We start from the raw sequence: 27,979 nt of genomic DNA on the forward strand, positions 1-27,979 counted from the left end.
CAATGGCAAAAGTACCGAAAGACACCCTTACCTTGAAACAAATGCGACTCATGCACAATAGTGACAGTATTTATTTAAATGCTGCTGGCATGTGCACCCGGCCAATTTTTAACAGCATCGCGCGACCATCAACCCGCGTGCTTGTCAGCACCTTATTAACGGTGCTGAGCGGCGAAACAAATGAGATACGTGCATGTTTACACGTGCGCTTACTTTTGCTATTTCGCCGCTCTGTGCCGTGATGATAAGATGCTGACAAACACGCAGGTTGATGGTCGCGCGATACTGTTAAAAATTGGCCGGGTGTACAGTACACAGAAGGGCACGAAGTGCGCAAGCACTACTCCAAATCAGAGCAACGCCTTTGATCAGAGTCGTCCGAACTAGAGTCGGATGACGAGTGCTTCTCGCTGCCCAGTCCAGAGGCGTGCGCGATCTCTACCACTTTCAAACGTATGCATTCGGCAGTCACAGGCAGCGATCTTACACGCAGCTCTCGGACGAACTCCGCAACCTTGTCTTCCAGTTCTGCGGTCCGCCCACGGAATGACGTTTTCTGTTGGTTTGCTGCTTCTGCTCCGCCAGTACCGAATGCTCTTTTCGGATACTGTGCCATCAGGTTGCCGTGGGCTTCCGCGCACTCAATCGCCTTTTTCTTGAAGGCGACGGTGAATTGCCGTCCGCTTCCACTCATTTTGAAACAAAATGTGAAAAAGCAGCCTTTAACCAATATAACTTTGCGACAATGTAAACGCAAATTGGCGGTGCCACAATGTCGCCACGCTGCGCTACCATAGAATTACAGAGGCTAAAACCTTCTAGCCTCTGTAATAGAATAAAGAGGCGCTACTGCCGATGACGATGGCGGCTCTTTACTTCATCCGCCCATTGTTGCAAGACTTCCGTAGTTTTTCTGCCAATGTCCGGTATATAAGACGAGGGTCGACTTCTTGCAATGGTTTTTTGAAAAAAAGTTCGACTTATATTCCGGTTCTTACGGTATTGATTATTTTCAATGCGTCATTTGAGCAACAGATTCTACGAACTGATTTGTTAAGCCCTTGAGCTGTACCTGTGCACAAGGCACGTGGGCAGCATAGTTACAAAGACAAAAGTGATAACAGAATAAAATGATTCTGTTACATGCAGTTTTAACAAATGACCCCCATATGGTGACCAAACTGAAAGACATGTCACGTCTAAATTATCCAGATTTTTGATGTCAAAACTGAGCAGCGATCAAGGCAGGAATACTAATGAGTCGAATAAAAAGTACTTCGCAGACTTTTCCAGCCTTTCTGCTTATAGTGGCAACTTGCTTTTGTTTTCATGGGTACCGATTTCCAGCACAAGTTAGCAGCACAAGAAATTCCAAGGAGCACAAAGCCATGACTGCGACTTAAATGATAACTCTGTCTCATGTGGCTTCACGGCAATCTGCCTCGTACTGCAGTGAAGCACTCTCTGGAAGGGGTGGCTTCGCGGCAACGCAGAGCCTTGTGGCAAAGAAATCGCCTCACGCTTCAGCAGGAAGCAAAACTGAGAGCAGTAGTAATGCATCAAGGTACAGATGAGGAAAGAATCAAACAGATGTTTCAGGAACTTGTAAACTGCAAGGGCATGCTTATGCAAGGGCTTGATAGTAGCTGTATATGGACATCTGCATGGCTTCTATGCATGAACTCTGATTTTCCTGAGAAAAATAAGAAAAGCAAGGATACCAAGTAAATGCAAATCATGTTTCCTGAACACAGGAGAACTGGAAAATATAATGAAATAAGGAGACATCACAGATGTGTGCATACATTGAGGTGCACAACACATCTGCAATTGGTCACAAGAGCAGTTAATGAATATAGAAGAGTTCATGAACACATTCGCTTTAGCACTGTTTACGTCACCTTGTGGTGCTAACGTAAACTAGACACGCATAGCTATGACTGCAATTATGGTGTCTTATCTATCCACTGGTGCAAAAGCACCAGCAGCAATTAGCTTTGTATAGGCAACGTTTTTCTTGAGGCTCTACGAGAAAAATTATGCAATAGAAGAGTGCTTTTAACATAGTGTAGTTGAAGAAAGTGTCACAAAATGGCACTACCTGCGCTGATGCTGTATGTATCCAGTGTTCCAGTATTCCGTAAACTAATAGTTTTACGAAGAGCCTAAAGTTTTCTACTCAGCTCAATAAGCTTTGAAAAAAAGAGCCTCTGATGCATGAGGTTCAACAATCTTCATCACGAAAATTGCCTTGAGTACAGCTGGTTAAATCCACTACGAAATAGGTCCCGCTGCAACTGGTAACCATAAAGAAACGCAGCAGGCACATGATCTTTCCAAGCTTTGTAGTTAAGAGAGTGGGTTACACGCAGGGGCTGGTCAAACGCATGAAAATACAGTGTGTGTGCATGAAGTTTCTATGTCTGTGGCACTCTGCTCAGGTAATTGAAATTTTAGATCCCAAAATTAAAGAACAACATAAATGATGTCTCAGTATATGTGGTGGACATGTCAAAACAAGAGATAGAAAAAAAAAAAAACACGAGGACACTGACCTGTGAAACTATGAGCAAAAGGTACTACTTTAACGTGTTGCCTTATGCCATAAACATGAAAATTACTTTCTGGGACACAGAGAAGTCCAAATATTGTTACTAGCAGCATGACAAAGGGACTAGCACTGAATGTTGAATAACTAAGCGTGAAAGTTAAAAGGCCAACTGCAACGAAATTTTGGACCACGTAAAAAGCCAAGTTTAAGGTAGTGTAGATATAAAGGAGCCTCCGTGCAAAATGTTACATTTGACATGTAATGACACGAAAAGCTTGCAAAAATGATCATTTTTGATACCGAAACCGAGAAAAATGCTGCCATTACTGCTTGCCAAAAGTGATCCATGACCTAACGCGTGGCACCCAAGCTGGGGTGGCTACCCTACCAAAGCCCGGTCCAAACACACCTTTGTCATTGATAGCGCTTCAAAATGTGTTATCTGAATTTGGCTACTATCCGTCAGTGAAGCTTGTGCGAAGCAAAGCCGGTCCGCACTACGTAGCACGGTCAGACTGGAGCACACAAGGGCGTACCCCAGTAGTAGAGCGTAGCTGCGTCTGCGCATAGCCTAGATACCGCAGTCGTCGCAGAGTGCCGTGACGAGACTGTTTGTTGACCAGATGCTCGAGCAACTGCATGCTCCACTTTGTCTCTGTGGGTGACTTAGCCGCAGGGGCATGGCAGTGCGAGCCAGCCCGAGCGCCCAGAGCTAGCAGCTGCCCTCGGCATGTTGAGAAATATCGGAGGCAGCGTGTTGGGATTTACAGCGTAGCGACAAGCACCAGGTGCACACATCATCTGCTTAGGTGCTGTTTAGAGGCTGCTAACAAGAAAACTATACGATTATCAGCCCTGTGGTTTTTCCTAGAGTGGTTAAGTGGTGTATACTACTCATTTATAACAAATTTATCCAAAGCGAAATTTAAGTTCAGTTGACCTTTATATGGCTAAACCGTTAAGTTCACACACATGCAAATTGCATGCAAAGCTGGCATTTTACCTGTACAAATGGTAGGCAAATAGTGTACATTTTTTTCTAACGAAGTGGAGGTGCCATCAGCCGCAACTTATGGCAAAACATGGCGCGCACCAAATTTTGTCTAAGCAGTGACAGATGGCACTGCCATTCTCTTCATTGGGATAATTGATTCATGGACTCGCATCACTGCAGGAGACACACGATTATGACTTTCTGGGCAGAACAGGCAACTACCGCATCCAAACATTGTAGTGAAAGAAGTGTACTGTGGAGTGCCACACCTCAGGGTGAAAGTTGAGCAAGGACGAGTCAGAGGTTTCGCATTAAAAGCCCTTCATGCCTGGATCTCTTATTTTTGCATTCAGCATATTAAAGGGGCCCTTGAACATTTTTCAAGCCACTGTTTTTAGGTCACGGGTTGGGTAGACGGACGGTTGGAGAGATAAATGCAACAAGAATGGCAAGGATTGTGGTACACAGTCCGAAGTTATTCGGCAGATGAATTAAAAAAAATTAAGAAAGAAATATGCAAGCTCTCAACTCAAATGTTGCAGTCTTGTCACCATTTCTCTCGCCCACTGACAAACCCTTGCTGCTGATAGTAAGAGCTCAATGCACCTACATAGCAGAACTTAGCACTCCATCGTTGCCTACATGTTCGATGTTCACCGACGGCGGATACTCAGGTGTAATATGTAGTTTGACCTATCCGGTGTGCACCTTTAATGTTTTCCACAACTGGTCAAGCATCCTGGGACTGTGCAACGTCTCTTTTCTTCAGTTCTGCACAACACCACAAACAAGAAACAGCGCGCGGCGACAACAATGCCCTGCGTGATCAACACTCGGGAGGGTATTGCTCACACAAAACGAGGCACCAAAGGAGCTTCTTTGCTCAGAGGCCAGTGGCCAGAGAACAGATAGTGCCCCTACAGTGTTTTGTAGTTGTAGAGAATTTTTTTTTCTTTTTTACGACTGCACCTGCTTGCATTAATTTAAGTAGAAAAGCAAACAAAACTTAAATGAAATCTTAATTTATGTTCTTGCTGCAATGCAGTGGTTATCCGCAACTCTGTTTTTAACCAATCGCAGAGGAGGGAATAGCGATGTCGTCGATGCTTCCGGTGAATGCCATTAGGCGATGATGCAGTCAGCAGCGATGCAGTGATCTGTTTGCGTAACTAAAATATTCAACATTTCGATATTGGTGCTTTGACCTATGCTAAAGACATCTCTAGTCGTCAGCCTATGCAACCTGCAACAAAAAGATGGCGGCTTGAAAAGTGTTCAAGGGCCCCTTTGTACAAACAGTGCCCAGTATATTTGCACATGTGCTGCGAGTAGCTGCTACTCTTTCCTTTTTTCCTTTTTCGCAGCTAAAGAAACCAGCAGCTGCAGCAAACAGGTTAACCTGCTCTTACCATTTGGAACATCTAAAGCATACTCGTTAATTTCACGCGCAGAGCAGTGTACTGACACTTTGTTTAGATGGCTGCAGTCATGCAGGCCATTGTTACAATTTGCAGCCGTGCAAATGTTTCCCAGCTTCATAAGCAACAAAATTTTCTTCAAGCAATCGATGAGGGTAGCTATGTGCACTTTTTGGTAGGTCACCTACTAATTTGTTGTAATGCAGGCAGAACCAACGTTACTAGACTAGTTTCAGTTTTAAATCTAGCCGCTGATGCGCGGAATCATCACCCGCCCGCACCTTCGTGGCGCTGCAGTCGCGCCCAGCTTCACTTCCTCACTAGCCGGCTACGTCAGGCCGAACTAAGCATGCGGTGCAGCCTTGGTGTATTCCATGGTTCGTTGTTGACGGCGAATTTCAGCAAGCATGTCATGTGCGAAACTGTAGCCTTCGCCGAGTTTGTTCAGAATATGAGCAGACGATGCCGGCGTGCTGCGTTCCTGGCTGCATAGGCGGCTATCGGAACGATGTCGACAGTTCGGTGCGCCACTTTTTCTGTGCTGCCAGCAATGCGATGCTCGCTCGTCATGGAACAGAGAGATTTCTCGTGCCGACTGGGAACTCCCCGTGATATCCACGGCACGCGCTCGTGCAACTGCTCCCGCGTTCGTCGTCGTCGTCCACAGCTGGCTGCGTTGCCATTCATCATTGCAGCCTAGAATTCCACTTCTGCCGTCGTTTATGAGGAGGCCGCGTTTACAGGGGCATGAGCCATTGCTTAAGGGAGTATGAGCCACTCGTTGTCTTACGTAACGGACAGATTTAATTTTGAAAAAATTTCATTTCAAAGAATCACAAGCGGCAAATGGTGGGAGAAGGCTAACTACGCCGCCAAGCAAACTCAAGACACTGAACGCAAGTGACAACGGCGGACTGTGGACATACCGTTAGCGACGTCGTTCTCCGTTGCAGCCGACTGTGTGTGTAACCTCATAATTGAGAAATACTTTAATGAACCCTCTGGATTAACCCAGTGATAAACACAAGGGCCGCACGTTTCAGCTTCGCTGGTTAACCAACTTCACGAAATCGAAAAGCCTTTTTTTTTTTTTGGCTTGTCTGTTCAAAGGCTGACCTCATCTTTCTTTTTGTAGCGCTTCTTTGGCGTGGTGAGAAGCTTCGGTGGGGATGAAGATCATCCTACAATCGCGCACTTTGGCCAGATCTTCAGGCTCCTCAGCCTAAACTGCGTGAAATGTTAAGAAGCTGCGCGAAACGTTAAGACGACAGGAAGAAACACACATTTAGAAATGCAGCTTCTGCACTTCACTGCATGCGTTTCTTCCTTTCGTGCAGTTTACCCTTCTTTCAGTATGAACCAAATGGCCCGATAAATCTTATTGCTGTAGGTGGATACAGTTTTCTCATGGTATCACTAATTCGGACCAGGGAGAACGCCAGCGAGCGTGAAACAAGCGCAAACTGCCCATTTGCACGAGCTCAAGGCTGCGGCGAGGCGTCTGCAGTGGAGCTCGATGGAACAGCGCTGCCATCTGGCGGCTGTAAGTGGCGACAGCCATAGAGTTTCCTACAAAAATTACTAGAGGGAACTCTGGCACTGCAGTCGTTGTCCTACCATGGGAATGATGGGAAGTACATGGATTTGTCTGATCTTCGTGCTTGTGGATTCAAACGTTCTTGTGGCTTTGTATATTACGCTATATAAATCTTATCGTCGTATATTTCAGCGCAATCTATATTCTTCGAAGTGCAGAAGACGCCGGGAACGCGTACAATTGCTATTAATTGCAACGATTGAGCTTGTCCAGGTGGCCAAATCGAAACGCGCCAAGCGTCTCAAGGCACTGGCATGCCCGCGATAAATTCATAAGGGCGTTTCATTCGCTTGTCAATACATGCGTTTGTGGCTTAATGGTTTCAATATCAGGCTTCTGTGCTAGAGTCCCTGTGTTCGAATCTTCCCGTAGGGCAATTTTAATTATCTTTAATTATTTATTCCGGATTATACTGTTGAAAATGATGAGCTTACAAAGTCACAAAGCCGGTTTGAAGCCAAAAGGACGAAGTTTAGGCAAATCCATGTACTTCCCATAATTCCCATGCTAGGACAACCGCTCCCATTGCAGCTCCCGTAGACACTAGCGCCAGAGTTCCCTCTAGTAATTCTTGTAGGAAACTCTATGGCGAGAGCGGCTGTAAGCGCGCGGGCGGAGAGTTTTACAACTGAAGCTAGTCTAATAACGTTGGGCAGAACAACAAGAACATAGAAGGCATGCGACACTGCACAAAGCAGTATCTGTGTGTTACCTTGTATGCTTTTCATGTTCGTGTCATTGTGCCCGCACTACAACAAATTAGAAGTTCTTCAAGCAGCCTGCAAGCCACCTTCAGCAGCAATGAGAACCAAATAGACGTCTCCCTGCACGTAACTACTTAAGCCAGCACAACCAAGTACACCTTTGTTGGTTATTTCCTCAACTTTCTTTTTGCAAGACACTTGGCACACAGGTATAGGGCACTTCATGCCATTCTCTTTAATTATCTGCTTTGATTCATCGCGATGCAATCAATGAAAGCATCTGCAGCAATGCTTTAAAGACAGGACAGGCATAGAAGAACTGCAACCGAGTTATTCCTACATGTAAACAAGCCAGCAAACAAATGGGAGGGATAGAATTGTAAAAAAATATATTAGTGCACTTTGCATGTACAAACAGTGGGGAGCACAGAGACTACAGGGTCTACAGGATGCGGGGAAATTAGAAGGAGACACAAGCAGGAGGTAGCATTTGCTTTCTAGACAGGAAGAGGGGACCAGACCTGAAGAATAGCAGGCAGCAATTAAAAACCCGGATAAAATTTCTATTAGGCAACTGCATTCAGCTATGTGGACGCACTACTCTCAGTGTACTATTGTGAACAAAGGTACCTAGGACCATACAATACTTTGTCTTGCCAACTCTTCACCGTGTAGGGTTACGCGAGCCAACCAGAATAGAGGCCCAGAAGAAGGGTTCCTCAATTGGCTGGCTCCAATCTCTGGCATAACACCAACTGAACTGAAGCTTCACGAGAGGATTAGCAGCGCACAATGGGTGAGCCACTCCTTCCTGTTCTAAAGAAAGAGTGGCTCGATCATTGTGCGCTGCTAATCCTCTCGTCAGCAACTGGCTCTCGTCATTCTACCCCACACGATCCCTGTGCCTTCACTGTACCACAGGGAGTTAGTGAGACAGAACAGGCACACCCGCAAGGGCATCCACGGGGGGGCAGTCCACAAGGGCACCCACACTGGATGCCCTTGGGTACCCTAGCCTGTAATTAGGTTGTGAATCATGCGTCCTAAGCACTTTCGTGTATCCTAGCACATAGTACTGTTTGCAGCACCAGAAAGAAAGAGAAAAGACAAAATAGATGAAATAACAGCAACCACAGGGCTAAACAACAGCTTATGCCTGTCATCCTCTCTTCCTGTTCCTTTACGTTCTTTCGCGCAGCAAGATTAAGGCATTTGCAGTTAAGTTTTAACACCCGTACATGATCCATTGCTTCTGCATCGAGAACGGGCCCAATGCGAGTATGTCAAGAAGCAAGTGTCCATACCACCCATCCATTTAACTCAATTTATAGCTCACATATAGCTATACCCAGCAAAAGAAATGTGATCCATTAAAAACAATTCCTGGTTCTTGCCCTACCCCCTCCACTCTACATAGTCACCGTATGGACCTCACCGGACAATCACACTGACTCAAATGCTGGGCAACTGTACAGAAATCACGGGATAAGAATGATTTTTCAGAAGCACAAGATAAGAGGTGTAGAGTAGGTACAACAAGAGGCTTCATTGATGCCGTTCCTTGCGTGTGGCCGCCTGCTTCTGGTTGCACAGCAGCACCAGGTTCTGCACTGCGGTCAGTGTGGACTGCTCGTTCTGGCCAGTCACCAGGTGCCGGTCTACCACCACGTGCACTTCGTCAGGGTCACTCGCTGGAAACAAGCCGGAATTGTGTCTAAGCCAAGGGGCCTTCTTCAAAGACAACAGCTTAAAATTACAGTGAGTGAAAATAGCAGAAGTAGTATTAAACACTGTAGTAGGCACTGCAGCGTTTTCAAACCATTCACATACGACGCAAAAATACCTTTGTTATATTGAATATTCGTCATAAGAATGTATTCGTTACATGCTTATATCGACGAGAAACATTTTACATTTACTTCAGTATATTCAATAGCTTGTTACGTGCACATTTTCTGTCCCGACATTCAATTGTACCACTCCCACTTTGCCATTACTGCTATGAGCTTCAGGCACACTAGCTAATCCATGCTACCTGCAAGAATGGTGTGGTTCAGCTAGCATATGCAGAGCTTGTTTCTAATCAAATCTGTAGCATAACAATCAAGTTGTAACAGTATGGTAAATCCATGTCAGACATACATCACAGAATAGACGCAAATCACGAGAACAATGAAAGAAACCAAGTGGAGCACATTTGATAGATTAAGGCTCCAAAATGTCCCAAGCACTACTTTCATTGAGAACAGAACTTTCGTGAGAACATGAAGTAAATATGAGACAGATCTGGCATACCGCAGCTGTGAAAATATGATACCAACTCTTAGTGATATCCTATGTCCCATTCATAAATGATGAACAGCAGTCAATCAGACAGAAATGGTAATTAAATTGCATTTCAACATTTAAAATACTCTCAGAAAATACTCTCAGTTCTAATAACTTTGACCCCTCTGTCGATAGTACTTGCAAGACTCTGGCACCCACCCAAGCTTTGCAGCCAACTCTCTACCTCATGTGAAATGATAGTGCCTGGCAAAGCAAGACCTTCAAGATTCATGGCACATTACAAGATTCCTGCGATGAAATGACGTGTGGCTGACGTATCGTCACCCATTTTCTCAGGCAATCTGCAGTCTTCAAATGTAATTATCTTGCCAACTTGATGCAAAACAGATGCTGGGAGGTTTCTAGGACTAATCTGTTACTTTAGTTAGACAATATTTGCCTTTAGTGTACCTAACTCGCAATGAACTACGAAAGCCACAGCTAAGCCAGTGCTTCTGGTGTTGCTGCAGATTGCATTTGCAAAGCTCTACAGTGGAACCTCGATTATACGTCCTGCGGTGATGCAACGAACCACATTTTACGACAAATTGGTTTGGTCCAGGTAAAACCCCCATATAAATAATGTATTAAAACCCTTGATTATACGACAATTTAACAGACCACACCTCATACAACGCCTGTCTGGTACCGTCCAAGAAAAAAGAATAAAAAAAGCCCTAAACAGATGCAGGCTGGCATGTGAGCACACTGTAGCCAGCTGATAATGGGTGTGCAATACCGTATTTACTCAATTGTAACATGAGTATTTTAATGATTTTCTATGCTTGAATTCGAAACTCTCGTTGCATTTGAATAATGGCAAAATTCACAGCTTTAAAACAAATATCCTAAATTCCACAGTTCTTAGCATTACGTTGGCCACCTGTAACTTTACGTCTCAGTCCAATCCATAGACAAGTTGGCCGCATTCGAAACTTGCTTTTTGTTGGAATCAACACCATTTTAGCTGTACTTGGGTTAGGGTTACGGTGCTGCAGTACCTTGTGGTCTTTTGTGTTTCAACTTCGCTTATTCGTGACATTATGGCAACATAGAGAGCATTTGATATGACGCCCGCTTCAGGAGACGAGCAATTATGATGGCCCAGAATGACAGAAACTCCGCCATGGCTTGGTGGCTCGATGACCAGTCACCAGGTTAAAAACAGTGAGTGAAAATAGCAGAAGTAGTATTAAACACTGTAGTAGGCACTGCAGCGTTTTCAAACCATTCACATACGACGCAAAAATACCTTTGTTATATTGAATATTCGTCATAAGAATGTTGATGACAACGATTCGCAGTTGGCAGGGCCAGAAGGAGGCCCTCTTTAAATGCGAGGCTGGTCAGAAGGGCTCAGTGCACCTCGCAGTGGTTTGGTACCATCCCCGAATTAAATGCTTGTGCTGCCTCTAAAGAAGCACATAACCTCAAACAAGCTTGAAGGTGACGTGGTCTTGTGTGATCACTTAAAGGCAGTTTCGCTTTCGCGAGACACAGCTCATGCTGACACCGAACCCCTCAAAGCATACGGCCAATAGTGCGCTTGGCCCTTCCAAAACAGAGTCGCGCAAAATTTTGCGATAGTGAAACTATCTCCGAAAGAGTTTGCCCAAGAATATCACCCAAGGTAAGCTGTCTCTACTTCAGACAATGACACCAAGTGAAGAGAACTCGTTTCCAAATTGTCCATCCGTTCCGACTTACGCGGATGTGTTCCGTAGCGTCGACAACATTTGGCGGCTTGTTTGCGCACACGACGATGTTGGCAACTTGCTGCCAGATGCTGCAGCTCTCTAAAGGAAGCTGCTGCGTCATGGCTGGGCAAACGTCCGGAAAAGGATCCCCGATCTTTCTTCTTTTTTAAAGGTGAGAATAAAGATTCACTCACACCTTCAATTAAATGCTTGGGTCTTTATTTATTTATTTAATCTATCTTCCTTGGAGCGGTGCAGGTTCGTGCCCCAAGCGTATTCAGGTGATCTGTACCTCTTTTTTGGGCAAGACTGAACGTCGCGCCTATATTCTTAGTTTTTCGATTACACGACACCTGGATTATACAACGGTTTTGCATGGTCCTCTCAAAGTCATATAATCATGATTCCGCTGTATTTATGAATTAAACAACTTAAATTTTCACAGGCCAAATGCAGTCAGTGCCCGAATTAAATACATTGCAACAAACAGATGATCTGGAAACAGTTAAAGGCCCCTCACTAGGCCCCATAGCAAATTTTGGTTATACACTGGAAGTTGTTATGGGTCCTCCAGGGAGCGTCCTGCCGCAAAATTATTTCAGATCGGCTCATTAATAGCCGAGGTAGAAATATACCAGCGCTGCGAACCCAAGATTTCAGAAGGCGAGCTCCACTACACAGCGAGACTCTCCACTCGCCCCGTCTAGCCTCCGCAAGCGAAATTCCTTCCCTCCCTGTGTTCTCCCATACCGGACCTCGAGGATCATGTGACGCATACGTCACGGGCCCCGCCTTGGCGTTTTTTTTCTCCAAACTTTTTTCAGTGCTGCGCACTTCCGCTGACGGCATTGCACACGAGCTGTTGTGATGTCTTGTTTCACGCAGCGCACGATTTTGCACGCTGTGCACAAGGACTCATGACTAGCGGTATAATTCAGTGCTACATGAATACTGAGGCAGAACAAGTGGATTGCAGAGCGTGATCATACGCTGGAACACGGTAGAAAATGACATAGTTTCAGTACCTGCACACGTGACTGCACACCCTTGGCAACAAGCAGACAAAGTGGAAGTACATCTCTCTTGCTTCGGTGCAAAGTAAAACAAAAAACACACAGACATTCTGTTTGTGTGTTTTATTATTTCTCTAAACATCAATTCGTCAATTCAAGCAACAGATTACACAAATAACAGATGTTGACTAATTCTCGAAGTCACATGTCACCACGAGTGACAACACACTGCAGACACGAGTACGTAGGTGCAGGGACACAAGTACGTCACCGTTCGGCTTGGAGCGCGGTTGCCGCAAAAAAAACGGCGTTCGGATTGAAATTTCAGACCTTTCTGCGGCATGTAGCGATGCAATTCTTGGCAAATACGCTCGTTAACGCGCATTGTATGCTGTGCACTTGTCAGCTCAAAATGGCCAGACCTGGTGAGGGGCCCTTTAACAATTTCTTTTTTTGTTTCATTCCGACGCGAAAAGGAAATTAACACTTCAGTTCAGGCTACGTGTTAGATGAGGTCCGCACTCAGTTGCTAGGCAAGCCAGCGATCAAAGAACTCCGGATGTTGACACTTGTAAACGCCAGTGCTGAGAAAGTGAATTCAAAAAAAGAATTTCCAGCGTTGTTCCAGGGACTCGGCAAGCTGCACAAGGAACACTGAATTCAGCTGCAAGGAGAAGCGAAACCTTTCGCGCTCAGCTCTTCGAGGCACATTCCAATTTCTTTATACGAAAGGACAAAGTTAGAACTACAAAGAATACAGAAACTCCGCGTCATATCACCTGTTGTTGAGCCAATTGAGTGGTGTGCACCAATGGTAGCCGTCCCAAAGCACTCCGGAGACGTGAGAATCTGCGCGGACTCCACAGAACTGAACCGCCACGTTCTGAGAGAATCGCATCCTATCCCTTCAGTGGAGCACACTCTCGGACTACTTCATGGAGCTAAAGTGTCCTCCAAACTGGACGCTAACTCTGGATTTTGGCAAATTCCACTTTGTGAGGGGTTCTAAAAAGCTCACCACATTCATCTCACCTTTTGGACGCTTCCTATTTCAACCGGTTACCATTTGGAATTGCGTCTGCTCCTGAACACTTCCAGAAACAGATGTCATGTATTTTACAAAGCGTCAGTAGGGTTGTCTGTTACATGGACAACATCCTTATCTGGGGTTCAAATGAGCATGAGCACAATGAGACACTCAGAAATGTGCTGCAGCTACTCGTCAAGGCTGGACTGACACTGAATGAAACCAAATGCTTGTTTAATGTCCAGCACCTCGCATTCCTTGGACACTGGCTAGACCAAGATGGCATACAACCCGACAAAAAGAAAGTTGAAGCCATTATGAAAATGGAGAACCCAAGAAACAGGACCGAGCTGCAGAGAATTCTCGGAATGGCAACTTACCTCGCCAGATTCGTTCCCAATCTCTCTGAAGTCCTGCAACCACTTAATCTTTTGCTTTCAAAGAAGCAAGAGTTTGCATGGGATGCTCCACATCAGCTGGCGTTCAACAGATGGAAGTCTGTGCTCTTGTCTCACCCTATCCTGGGAGTTTACGATCGATCAAGAGAAACGATCATTACTGAAGATGCATCGTCCTTCGGCTTGGTGCATTAATCCGGCAGAAGCAATCAAATGGCAAGTTTTCTGTCATCGCTTATGCTTCACGATTACTCTCAGAGACCGAGAAGCATTACGTTCAAATCGAGAGAGAGGCTCTTGCTTTCAGCAATTATCTTGTTCGGCGATTATCTTGTCGGCAAGCTGTTGAAGCTGGAAACGAACCATAAGCCGTTGGTTCCCATCTTCACTTCAAAGAGCCTTGACGACCTAACACCGAGATTACAGAGGCTAAAGATGAGAATGATGCGATACCAGAACGAGATTGCACACGTTTCAGGCAAAGACCTTCTAGCCGCAGACACTCTTTTCAGAGCGCCTCTCTAAAACATAGAAGACGCAGAGCTCGAAGAAAACATGGAAGCTTTCGTATGCTCTTTGAAAACCTCTTTTCCCATAAAGGACCACTGCCTTCAGTGGTTAAAGGCATCCCAACAAACAGACCATGTTTGTGTACAACTTCAACGGTGGAGCAAGAAAAAAAGTGGCCCTCCAGGCGAGATTTACCAGTGGCCCTAAAACTCTTCTACGAGCATCGACACCAGCTCACTCTGGAGAACGATTTACTCCTCTATGTTGCTCGAGTTGTCATTCCTGCCTCCTGCCAAAACGAAGTCCTATGACTCTTACATGAAGGACACTTCGGCATAACAAAGGCATTTCCTCGAGCCAGAGATTGTGTCTGGTGGCTGACTATAAGAGATGATGTCACGTCCCTGGTGAAGCAATGTCAGCAATGCATTGAAACAACAAGTAACAGGAAAATGCCACTAAAAAGTTCCGAATTTCCAGAAAGAACCTGGCAACGCATCACAATGGACTTGTTTCACTATAAGAGCCAGTGGCGGTTGATAGCAACAGATTATTATTCAAGATACCCTGAACAAGCTCGGCTCGAGAAGCTTACGTCCGCAGCTGTAGTCAACCACTGCAAGTCATTTTTTTCACGCCACAGGATTCCTGAGGAAGTGGTTTCCGACAACAGTCCACAGTTTTCGTCGACCCAATTTTCACTCTTCGCTCACGACTACGCCTTCAAGCACATTACCTCTAGCCCTCACTATCCTCAGAGCAATGGACATGCTGAGTCTGTGGTAAAAATCATCAAGACTTCCATGACAAAGACGACAGACCCTTACTTGACACTTCTAGCTTACAGGTAGACTCCTTTGAAAAATGGGTATAGCCCTGCGGAACTACTGATGGGTCATCGGCTAAGAACCAAGCGTCCTTTTAGTTCCACCAAGCTGGCACCCCAACTGCCGGATCAAGAGAGCCTTCGGAAGTTCAAGGAACAGTACAGAAAACGTCAAAGGAAAGACTTCGACAGACGTGCTGGAGTCCACGACCTGCCGGAGCTATTCTACGGAGGCGACGTCTCGTTGAAAGACCTCAAGTGCAAAGCGACAGTACAAGCCCCAGCCAATGAGCCTCAGTCCTACTGGGTTAACACCGACACTGGTGCTGTACACAGGAACAGGACCCAGCTAGTTCGCTATTCCCCTGCTAAAACCAACGCAGAAAATGTTTGTATCAGTGACAGTGTAGCAGACGCCCGTTCATGATGCCAAGACACTTCCCACATGCATACTAGAAGTTGGAGGTGCGTGAAGCCGCCTGCTGCAGTGAACTTTGCTTGCTGTGTTGGGGAGATGTTGCATATGCTGCCATCTAGTGAAAGCGGGGAGAAATAGTTCCCCATGACTGCTCGTGGTCGGTGATTTGGCAGCGCGTGCTCTTATTCTGGAGATAGAACATGTCTGAGAGACCATTAAATGTGTGCATATCTGACTCCTCATCTGGCCGTCTCGCTCTTTCTTCCTGGCTACAACAGAAACTTTGATGCATACAGTTTAACCAGTCTGTGTGTACATGTTGCTACTGTAATGAACAGAAAAAAGAATGTTCTAACTTATATAACCGTAACGCACATATTAAATTTTTATTTCAGGCACAACTGGTACAACAAGGCTGGTCCTCCTGACAAAAACAAACACACACACAGTGTACAGAATTTAACGCCGTGCAAGCTACTCACAGCTGTACAGTGCCCCTCGATCCTTGATGACATCCTCGGGGATCACGGGAAGGTTGGCAAAGTCGGGGCTCCGGGCAAGCTCAAATACAGAGACCTGCACAAGCACACCAAAGACCAAACTGCACCACCTGCTGCAGACAAGGGCTCTGCAACACCACATGGCATAATAGTTTGCTGAGAACTAAGTTTTTGCACCAAGTACGTGTGCGAGTGTGCAAGCATCTGAAAGAGAGTAAGCAAATTTACTAACAGTGTTAAAATAAAATTGCGATCAATCAATGAGAACAGGATTTTCTGTGGAAAATGGATTACTTTTGGCATACTACCTACATCTACCAATTAACCAACACAGGCATCTCTTCTACGTTGCTGTTCTGCCCCGCTTGCTGTACCCCAGATAAAAAAAAAAATTGCCTATTTGAAGAGTTAAATTATTCAAAAAAGGGAAGGACCAAGATCATAGTATAAATTGCTCCAGTGTTCTCTGTCAACTCTCAGGGATTACCACTTCCAATGGACACTGACTGGCTAACCCAGTGGACAGGATGCCTGTTGCTCCGGTGAAATGCTCTGGCCACCATACCAACCCCCCACCTCCCATCTAAATTGTCATTACCACAGTTCTATCATAAGAAGCCAACAAACATTAACACCAAGGACAACATTGGGGAAATTAGTTGTGCTTAATAAATGAATTAAAGAAACGATAAATTAATGGAAATGAAAGTGCATGAAAAAACAACTTGCCGCAGATGGGGAACGAACTCACAACCTTAGCATTTCGCGTGCGATACGCTACCAATTGAGCTATCGTGGCACCATTTCCTCGTCCACTTTCTTGGGTGTTTATGTTTCCTTGTAGAACCCTGAGAGTGTTAGCCAGCGCCACCACTCACAGACCTTGGCGGCGGAAATGGAACATCACATGAGAATGTGATCTTTCTGGGTGAAGACAGCCGGTCAATAAAACCACACATGCTACATGAAGGCATCAATGTTGCCAGATTCGAGACCCTCGTTATGTAATAAACAAGAAGAAAGGGTGAGTCCTAACCAGCCACCACATGCACTACTTACACGGCAACGCATGCCATGCAAACAAGGAGCAGGATTGCAGTCTTTCGGCTTTCCACACACTTGGCTGCAACTCTGTGGTCTGTAGTGCATTCTGTAGCAAAGTATATCTATTCTGCTGTGCAGGCATTCCTTTCATTCACGGGTGCAAACATGTGCATTCACAAGGCCGCAACATGTGCCCAAAAGAACTCTGTGCCTTGTCTGCAGGGGTGTAAGCCAGGAGGGGATGCCGCACGGCCAGCCCTCTTACCGGTCAAGTGCGTGTTTCCCCCCAAAGAAAATTTTTGGCTATGCCACTGCTGGTCTGTGTGCTAAAAACCCACTTGGGTACCTACTCGAAATCACAGGTGACAGCAGCAGCATGTATGCCTATACTATTGCGCATCAAACCGAAGAGGGATGTTCTCTCGCACTGAAGGAAAGGCCTAAAGACCTCACCAGTTGAGCTTTGGTCACACCAGTGAATAGTACAGCGAAGTAAACAAAAACTAAAATTCTATACTGAAAGTATGTGAAGAGATGACAGCATGATCGTGAACGCTGCAGAGGTGCTATGGGACACCAACAGATTCGGTTACCACTAATCAAGTGCTTATGAAAGCTGTCGACGGAGAGTACATGTGCACATTTACGAAGTATAATTAGTGGGACTGTAATAACGAAGAACAGAAAGGCATTGTAGCCAAGTTAACAGACACGGCTATTCAATGGATGAACGTCACCTTCAGTATACCAAAATATCTTTGGCACATACTACTAGAGTAAACCAATGTTAATTCGTTTTACAATGTATTTTACTTGGATTGGATTTAGCACATTCGAATGAGATAAATGGCTTGACTGGATAACTGATCATTGGAGGCATATGCTCAAGGGCGAAATGGCACTCACTGCGGTCAAGGTGCATCGGCGGAAGCTCCACACGTCGGAGTCATCCATAGCAGAGAAGAGACCGGCAACTCCCATACCAATGGCACAGATTGGTTCTGACAAAGAGCAGAAGGAGCAGATGGTTGCACAGTGTCCTTGCATATACCCAAAAGCACAGGCAATCTCCTGGCTCAAGTATAAAATGAAGGACAGTGGGTTGTTTTTCCCGGATCAGAAAGGGAGGGTGTGTAGCAGACCCTTTTACCAATCTGCCAGCCTACTTCACCACTCCACATATTTACCAAACTTATGGTACCACCAGACATCATTCAAATGTAAAGAAAGTGTGAAATGTGCATGGCATGATCACAGGAAACACATCTGCGCTGCAACTAGTTTGGCGCCTTGTGGGAAGGCTAGCTTTACAGTTACCAGAGGATCTACAGGCTGGCCAATTCAGTTAACGACTACACAACTTCAGCAAAAATCTGGAGCTAAAGGGCTGCTTACAGCTTTAATACGGTTGGCAGGTAACATGATGGCTTTAGCACAGTATTCATATGGTTAAAACCATGCCACCCGCAGCACTTATGCACAAGCAAAATTAAAATTAAATTATGGGGTTTTACGTGCCAAAACCACTTTCTGATTATGAGGCACACCGTAGTGGAGGACTACGGAAATTTCGACCACCTGGGGTTCTTTAATGTGCACCTAAATCTAAGTACTCGGGTGTTTTCGCATTTCGCCCCCGTCGGAATGCGGCCGCCGTGGCCGGGATTCGATCCCGCGACCTTGTGCTCAGCAGCCTAACACCATAGCCACTGAGCAACCGCGGCGGGTTTATGCACAAGCAGGTGGACCCCATGTATATATCAAGGTAGTTAGCTTTGGTTACCTAAACAAGTGAGACGTTTGTGCTAAAGCCTATGCCACAATTCATTACCAAAACAGCCTCAAACGCAAGATACCTAGGAACAAGCACAAACAATGAAAACAGTGCAACAATGACAGTGTTTCTAAATATATCAGACACATTACCTTAACATGAGAAAATCACTGGCCCAACCTGAAATTAGGTAAGAAGTCTTAGTCAAAGTCATATTTATAATGTTACCACAGGCTCTGACAAACTGCTTCCATGGGCATCACAGTGGTGATACTCAATTACAGAGAAATACTGCTACAAAATCTCACATCAGATTAATTAAAACAGAAATTTGGTCCCATATTCCCTCACAGAATGCGCCCAAACAGAAAGTTTTGCTGAGTCTACTACATAAAAAATAAAATTCAGCAAGCTTGCTTCCTTGGTCCTTGCATGGCCTCTAAAGATCACAGCCCAATAAAAAAGGAAGCACAGTAATGCTAAGTAACTGAGATTCTGATAAAGAAAAATATTCTGCATTTTTTTAGCAGTGTTAACGCCACGGTGTGAACAATATGACAATGTCTGACACTCATTGCAAGTTTTCCCTACTGCAAGTTTACAATTGGTCCAAGTATAAAACAAGTTTTCTTCTTACTGTTAGGTTATATAATATTACTCTGAAGTGTTTGCACATATAAAACATTCAATACATTACACAAGACTAATGTTGCTAAATTAATTGTTAGAGGTAGACAAACATCAACATTTTAAAATACAAATCTAATACAAATAGTCTCAAATATTGAATAAAATGTTGAATACTCAGATACGTATGCATGTAGTATTTACAGCAGGAATACTTATTTTTTAGGCACGCCATAATGGGGGCTCTGGAAATTTGGACCACCTGGGGTTCTTTAACACGCACCCAAACCTAAGTACACGGGTGTTTCACATTTTGCCCCATCTAAATGCGGCCGCCGTGGCCGGGATTCGATCCCACAACGACTATTGGGGACAAAGGATCAATTTTAAACATAGGATCGCTAATTGTTATTAAAAAAGCTGCATGAAGGCCTCTAAATATATTTAGAGCCTGATTACACGCAAGCCTCCCAAGAATAAATGGCTGCTGAATGACTAGCTCTTCAAAAATGTGGAAAAAATAGTTACCGAAAAAAAAAAAAAATCTTAAGAAATCTGGAGTTGCGGAAAAAGATAAACTCACGCTTGCTCTGCTGAAGGCCTTTGTCGCAAACACAAGTAAACAAGCTAGTTGCAAGCAAAACATCATTGGCTGTAGCGTAAAAGATAAAAACTGCTGCACGAGTAGAATTTCAAAAACGCTAAAAGGCTGACTACGAACCAAAATTACGATTGTGCATGCCTCCACCGCAATCCCGAAAATAAAGCTTGCATTACACATTTTTCATCCGCACTGCTTCAAAACATTTGCCATTGTTTTACTTCTGATAATTTGCAATAATTTGTTTAGCAGACAGAACAGAGCAAGACAAGGAGTAAGTTGTGAAATATTCAGCTGGCTTTGAGGATTCGAAAATACTGAATACCATAGATCATTTTCGAATATGAAAAGGTAGTGTTTAATATTCAATTCGTATTTGAAACTTTGAATATTTGTCCACGTCTATTAATTTTCTTATAAATGTGTGCGCAGTTTGCTGTGCTTGTTCAATGACATTCATGCATCATATGCAAAGGCGCCAAGTTGTCCAACAAAACGGTTAACACCCATAAAAATTGTACGAACTAATGTTTTTCACCTCTGAATCATGGGGTGACAAAGCACATAATCATTTAATTACTGGCCACTAATAACATGACCCAACTTTCCGTGTCTGATAGGAACACTAACAGAGATACCCTATTCTTATTGAACTCGATCCACCCCGACAGCAGCCAATTTCCACTGTTTTTTCTATTGGGATAAAAGGATACACACAAGGGGATAAATCTCATTCAAGTGTCCTCCACTGCCCCTCTTTGGCATTCAAGTTTAAGCACAAATCCAAAGCAAGGAACTCACTTTTCTCCTGGATGAAATGCCTGAGGATGTGACCCAAGTCTTTGTTCTCGCAGAGGTCATGGACTGCTCCTGGACTGTGAGGCAGAATCAGGCAGGAGTACCGATTGGCTGCACGGAAACAGGCACCCATTCAGCATCTCAGCAGAAACATTAAAACCTTCGCGAGCAACCTTGGCCTAAGGCACACTTCCAGACAGCGGAAATCTGATAACCTCAGCCTTCTGCAAACATCCACCACATTAACTCGCACTCCCCCACTAGTGCGTGCTAGTCCAAGCAGCATCCATTTGTGCTGCTCATCCGACATCACAGACTTGCATGGGCAGGCCAGTTTTCTAGGGTCCCATCACATGTGAAGGGAAAAAAATGTAAAGACATTTACAACTTGTGTAATACTACGCAGTGACAGCTCAGCAGGTGGTCCTTATGAACAGCTTTCTCTAGGCACCTGTTCAACCATGATGGCTTACACTTGACATCTTTGGACCGTGCGAGTACTTCACATTTTCTATGTTTATGTGAGCCCGACAAAGGTGGGTCAAGTTAGCTTCACAAGAATGGCTTGTTGGGCTAGTTGGTACATGGTTATACCAGAAAAATGCCAGGAAACTTGAAGGGGAAAAAAAATAGAAGCAGACATAGACAAAGCGACAGGAAGGTGGATGGACTAACAACTCGTCCAGCCACTTTTTCTATCGCCCTTCTTCAAGTTTGCTGGCGTTCTAGTATAACCAAGTCAGCTTGTCGGGTTAAAAACAAGTCCTCAGACTCATGTACCTGAACACTAGCAGGTCGGGTTGAGCTAGCGGCAAGGAGAGCTCAGTCAACCCGATTGTGCAAGGGGTGGGTAGACTCGCCCAACCTGCTGGGCAAGACACGTGAACATGGTTGGGTCGGGCTGAGTCAGTTCGACTTTCGACACGCTCATGTTGAGTTCATGTAAACAAACCTATTGAAGGCATACTGAAAGCACCGTGTCATGAAATAATGAGCTGGAAAAGAACTGTGTTTGCTCAAGCAAGTCAAAAGCTTCACACTCTGAATCACACTATCCTGTGCATCTACTCGGCAATACACACTGCATACGAAGTATTAAAAAAAACATTTTAATTTTCCTTTCCGACCCCTTCTGCCTAAAGAACAGCAGTTTAGCAGTCGCTACAATGCAGCAGCAGAGGTGTGTTTAACACAGCGTCGAACCGAAACATTTTTCGTCCCGGTTTTCGTTTTGGTTCCACTCCGGAACCAAAATAATGTTAAAACTGGTTCAGATTAGTTTGCACAACAGAAATATATTTACAGGAAAACAGCACAAATTAATATTTTTTACAAAACACGATGCTGCTAAGCTGTACTGAGAGACAACACTTGTTTGTTCTTCAGGCCGCACATAGTTACAAAAGAATTATGCAGGTCCAACACCAATGCTGGAATCTACGTGAAGCAAAGCATTATTCAGGGAGAGAGAGGAGAATATATCAAGGAAACGCAGGGAGTCCTCCGAGCCTGCTACTCGGCTCAGTGGGAAAGGGAAGAGAAGAAAAACGAAGGATGAGGATTAATGATGAGGACAGGCAGTAGGATGCAATTATGCACACATTCGTGTCTGAAGGGCCCATTCACAGCCTCGAATCTAGGCCTGTGTTAAATCCTCCAAGAGAGCCGTGATGGCTCACTTCGCTGATGTGGCCAGTAAGTGGCGGTCAATGGCCCAGCAACGCTTTCTCACACAATGGCCTGTTGTTAATTGGTGCTAACAAGGAAATCAATGCCCTGCCATTTGCAGTCACACGAGGGACAAGGAACAGGTACAGGTACTTTGCACGCATCACAGTATGGAGAGTCCACGTGTCCAATGCGATGCAAACATTGCTGCCTTAACACAACACCTAGTCCTCTCTCAGGCCCAATACACCGAGAAACGTATCAACGGTGCTGCTACATTTAAAATCCCGGGGGGATGGCGTGTATTTACAAATGAGGTGGCATAGTTGTACCACAAGCGCAGGCAATGCATGGATCAAGAACTTCAGAAAAGTTGGGAAGTCTGAACTGAATACCATTATTTTTTCCTTTAGATTTCATTCTGGAGCGGAAAAAAAAAAAAATCTTAATGTTGTGGTATGAGAAAAAATGTGTTTCTACTTTCGAGTAAAACCAATGCAATGTGTCTGATCATGATGATATTGAAACCAAGCCTTTCATAACGGGTGACCTACAGAGAACCTAGATCTGGCCCTAGATCTGGAATTGGCATAAAAAATAGAATTTCGAATTCAATGCCACATTTACAAATCAAACAAAAAAAAAGTGCTGCTTTTTCACAGTTGCTATGGTAGCCACAGACTTCTGCCTTGGACATTCCTATTCCAGAAAATAAAACAAAAATAAATAATGCTAAAACATCACATTTATATGTTTGCCAGTGTAGGTTTCATATTCCCCAAACTTATTTTCGAATACAGAGCTATAGGTTAACAGCATGTTCAATAAACGAACCTGCAGTGCTTGAATGCCCAAGCACTATAAATTACCGTTTTCTTTATCTCAACTCTGCGATTTCATTCTATGCAGAAATTTCAGGATAATTTCCAGTTGCAAAATTTCTCAAGACATCCAAGTCAACAAAGGGGCATGCAAGTGGAATAACTGGTCATGTGAATTGTTCACAGAACCAATTTTTACAAGAGTAGGAAATCAAATTTTGGAAAAACTTTATGCTTGTAAAATTATGTCATAGATAGCAAAATTCACAAGGCATATTTTCCTGTTCATGTTTGAATTTGTCTTGGTGTACATCTTACTTTTGCGCGTGAATAATGTGTTGACGGACACATTTTCACCCTTAGAAGCATCACTGTCACCCCAAAGTGGACCACACCAGAGGCAGCACCGTCATCATTGCTTTATGTCACAAATACAGATAATTTACTATTCCTGTCTAGACGTTACCATGTAGCTACGGGACGTCTTAGAACTGACAAACATGCACAACTAGTACAAAAAGGCCATGATATTCAAAAGTCAATAAATAAAATACATTTGTGGAAGGATCAAAAGAAGAGAAGCAGAAAGATTTTCAATACGTTTACGCCAGCCGACCAGTGGAATGCAACTGACCACTGCAGTAAAAGTTCCGAATGCACTTTGGTTAAAGTGTTACAGCCCGACACTGCGGGCACTTCTGCTTGTGTATAAGCTGCTATTCTGGCATACATATGACTGTCTAAGCTGTCAACCATAGCATAAATAAATCTCTATGCACTTTTACAAAGAAAAACGTGCAACTACCAATCAACCTACCTTATCTTCACAAAATAAGGCAAGTGAGAACACAATATGTGGATTTCATACTTACGGTCTACAGTGTGAAGTCCAATGGGGATTGCAAACACTTTCATGCGAAAGTCATTCAGCCAGCGTCGGCTTTGGTCATCTTGGTTAACGAACTCCAAAGGACGCCCCTGCCAAGCAGACAATGGGGTTGGTTTGACATCACTGAGCTTTGCTACTAACCTAACATGAAAACAAAAACATTATGCAGGGTGCAAAGGCTACTCATGTGCACACCAGGAGCCGCATGAGGATTTTTCTGTTGGGGAGAGGGCAGAGCACGATTCTGCGTTTTTGTGGGAGGTGCAGAGGCACTCCATCACTTAGCACTCCGTGATGTTGGGGGAGGGGGGGGGGAGGCAGAAAGAAATATTGGGGGGTGGGTGGCACACCCCTCCCCCTTCAATGCAGGCCTCTGCAACATCCAAGATAGCTGCCGATCATCACCTACCACTAATGACACACCATCAACTACGTCCAACAGTTGCATAGTATTTTCTATGTCGTTCTAGGCCCCTTACTACAATAAAAAGCTGCCTAAGTCACACATTATTGCAGCCTCGAATGAAGCTGCTGCAACCAGAAAACAAGAGGGTGGCGCTTCTCAACTCATGCACACGCACGTCAGAGATGTTGTAATGCTTCTGTTAAAATAATCTTTACTGCACCAGATGAGCAGCCGCTGGTAGGAGGCCCAACGACAATGCGGAGTCCAAGTCCGAGTGCTCCCTCTTGAGCCATGCATTCACGATGCCGCTGACTGTGCTGCTCTTCTTCCGTACAGTGTTTACAAACATTTAGAGCGTGGACGAGATCCTAACTGGTCCCCGCACTTTGCAGTTTTGGCTGTCTGTGAGTGCGGTGAGCGACCGTGGCATGTTCAACTGCGCTGAAAAAATTCAGACTCGCCCTCTTTGTGGCAGCGGCAACTATTGGTGCACAATTTCCCGAAGCCTCCAGGCCTGGATGGTAGGTGCCACGAGACAAAAATGGTAGCAAAGTCGAATGATTGGGCTTACCATCCAAGGCAGTGTGAATCCCATCATAGCCATTCAAAGGCTGTTCAACAGCTAAAGATTGGAATCGTCTACCTGCTGAAACAGTGCACCACTCCAGTTATTCATCGTTCAAGGCATCCGTTGAAAATATGACCTAAATATGCCCACCCCACATGTAAAACCCCAAATGGGGCATTTCAGGTATGAATAAATAAAGGAAGAAACTACAAAAGATGCCATTAGCGGGGAGATCTCCATTAATGTTGGCCACCTAGGCTTCTTTAACATGTATCCTAGGCTTGTCACACTAGCATTTGTGCATTCTGCCTCCATCAAAATGCAGCTGTCACATCTAACAATTGAACAAGTGTTCTTGTTCAGTTCAAGCAGCCGAACACCACATACACTGACCAACTGTACTGAGCAAAAGCAATGCACCTACTTGAACACTTCTCAACAAATTCAAGTAATTATTGCGTGGAAGAGGGACGGCACATGAGATGATGAGTAAAAAAGAAAAAAAAGGGCAAGTGGGAAGCTGAACTTGACGTATTTTAAGCGTTGAATCAGTTAGCTTCCAGGACCTCCTCATGACAGTAATCATATTTGGGATGCTATGAACGAGAGTCAAAAGAATGCCACAATGTTCTGCCTAGTCTGTGGCAAGATTTCACCGTACAAAAGTTTTCTTGTTTCTCAATACATCACCATATCTAACAAGGGATCATGAGTGAATTGACAAAAAGAAGTTGGCATTAATGTCAACTCAGTTTGAACTAAATTGTGTACTGGCACAGCCAGGCAGCAATCTTTGTGTTTGAAGAAAGTGACTGGAACATACTGTTACAGGGGGAATAAAGCAAGTGGGCATGTTTCACTTTTGCAGCCACGACACAATTTTTTTATGTGTGTGGCACTGCAGCTTGTTGCTAAAAGCAACATATTGCCCTCTTTCTTGTATGTAGTAGCAGAAGAGGTCGGCCACATGCAAGGCTGCTTGCTATACATTGATATTATAAAGTAGATACAAACATAAAAAGTAGCATTAAGTGCTGCACAAATATAGCAAAGCTTTGTAACACTCACACCTCACGGAAGACTATGTTTCATGGCACAAAAAATGAAGTGTGTCAAGTTAGCACCACAGTCATGCCATGGCTACTTTTAACTTAAAATAACCAAATAAAACAGCACAATGGGAAAAACCAATTAGACGATTATGCTACAAGACTCATTTTATTGTTGACTTCATTAACTGTAGATAAACAAGCTCCGACACTATGTTTGCAGCAATTGGTTTGTTTCGATGGCAGACGGCAAGTTATGTTGGCCAATACTGATGGATAGACTTTGCTCCAGACACTCGGTGGGTGGTAATGTTCACATAAATAACCAGTCTTTAATTATTAAGAGTACGTATGAGAAATAAATATCTTATTCCTAACAGCGGACAGAAAGTAAGCAGTCGTGCCCATATGAAGAAAAGTGGCCTACACAATATATGCGCAACAGAATTCTGCGCATTCTTTCAGAAAGTTATACTAGACGCATGTTTTGAAGGCAACAATTTTAAGTTCGGGGACACGACTGTAATCACGCGGCTTGACTCGTTGTGCAATAAAACAAGCAATTATTTGCTGCGCACAGATGCATCACCATTAACATCACTGTCGTCGTCTGTCCGCTGCACTTCAACATACGCAACACACAGAACAGAACCCATGCAGTTGGATGCGCGACGCAACGTTCAGTTGCGCACTATCGGCTTGCTATCGCAACTCACCGCTGGCGTGGCTATTTGGACCGTAAATGTGCTGTGCAGTAGAGTGAACGTTTGAATAAACGATGGCGCCGAGTTTCCTGCAAAAACGAAGGCGTAAACGCATACTTCAACGACGGTTAAACACTTGTCAACAACGGCGTAGCATGCGAGCGTTCGGGTAGTGTGTGCGATAAGCACCCCTAACTTAGCACCGCGCATATACTATCAGACGACAACATCGTGAGATTGGCACTTGCTCCATTTATTACTATAGTTCTCATGCGCAGCAGAAAAGCTCGCGCGCAACCAAATGCGAAAAGGCGCCGAGCCTCGCAGCAGTCCCGACAATTCGGCCGCGCGCATTGGTGGGAAATGGGACGACGGGATTCCGAGGCTTCCGAGTTCACGCGGAGTTCATCGCAGACGCCGAAAGTTCAAAGCGCCGGCCATGCACCTTCACCGGCCGTCACTGTGTGCAGGCTACAGGGAAATCGAAGCAAACGTTTTCAACAGCGTCTCTACACAAGGCTACACTGGTTGTCCTAGGAAACGATGGTGAACTGCGAGAATTCGTCTGCGCTCTTTTAGGCCTACGCAGTGGGAAGCGCACTCCCCCTTTACGCATCGTCGTCTACCCCCGTCCAGCTCAAGTAGGCCGCCGCTGCCGTACACGTCAAGCCGCGAAAAATACGCCCGGACCGCGGGAGTCCGTACTCACCATCCTTAGAGCCGCTCAAGACGATGAGGCAGCTTAAACGAGGTGCTGTGGACATGGTTCAGGCAGATTCATAGTATTTCCACGAGTCAACAGTAACATGCGCGCCGCAAAAACCGCAAAGCGCGGCTCCCTTGGCGGCGGCGGGTTCAATGCACTCACAGGGTTGACGGCAGAGCCAACGGCGGCGTGGCGGCGCAAAAGTAGCCGCTGTCGAAACGAAACAAAACGTGACAAAAAAAAAATTGTGCGAAAGCTCTTCCCTGCGAAGATTCTATGCCACTGCAATGAGAATTTTTTTACCGTTAGATAAATAGATTTTGTGGATCTATTATCTTTCTCC

General features: G+C 44.8%; 1 protein-coding gene across 2 annotated transcripts; it reads right to left on the bottom strand.

Moving 5' to 3' along the window:
- Positions 1 to 7,474: 7,474 nt before the first annotated feature.
- Positions 7,475 to 27,821, bottom strand: LOC126537588 (glutamine amidotransferase-like class 1 domain-containing protein 1). Of its 2 annotated transcripts, none has more exons than XM_050184718.3 (7): positions 27,640 to 27,821; positions 26,943 to 27,019; positions 24,187 to 24,292; positions 20,829 to 20,936; positions 17,932 to 18,026; positions 15,964 to 16,057; positions 7,475 to 8,955 (listed from the first exon to the last, which is right to left on the bottom strand). In XM_050184718.3, exons 1-7 carry the CDS (start codon positions 27,692 to 27,694, stop codon positions 8,810 to 8,812), a joined length of 681 nt encoding a protein of 226 aa, XP_050040675.1. In that variant the 5' UTR covers positions 27,695 to 27,821; the 3' UTR covers positions 7,475 to 8,809. The 2 variants fall into 2 exon arrangements, with proteins under 2 accessions (XP_050040675.1, XP_054930345.1); XM_055074370.1 differs by lacking the exon at positions 27,640 to 27,821 and adding an exon at positions 27,127 to 27,175 and having other exon boundaries at positions 26,943 to 27,046.
- Positions 27,822 to 27,979: the final 158 nt, after the last annotated feature.

This window comes from Dermacentor andersoni, chromosome 4, assembly GCF_023375885.2.
Source record: "Dermacentor andersoni chromosome 4, qqDerAnde1_hic_scaffold, whole genome shotgun sequence".
In the NCBI taxonomy this organism is placed as follows: domain Eukaryota; kingdom Metazoa; phylum Arthropoda; class Arachnida; order Ixodida; family Ixodidae; genus Dermacentor; species Dermacentor andersoni.

Excerpts from the sequence above, each read along its gene's own strand:
- LOC126537588 (XM_055074370.1), bottom strand. The coding sequence starts at position 27,160 with ATGTTGTCGTCTGATAGTATATGCGCGGTGCTAA. Across the intron at positions 18,027-20,828 it reads GCATTTCATCCAGGAGAAAA|AACCAATCTGTGCCATTGGT; the intron begins GTGAGTTCCTTG and ends GCTCTTTGTCAG. Across the intron at positions 8,956-15,963 it reads TCGAGGGGCACTGTACAGCT|CGAGTGACCCTGACGAAGTG; the intron begins GTGAGTAGCTTG and ends GCTTGTTTCCAG.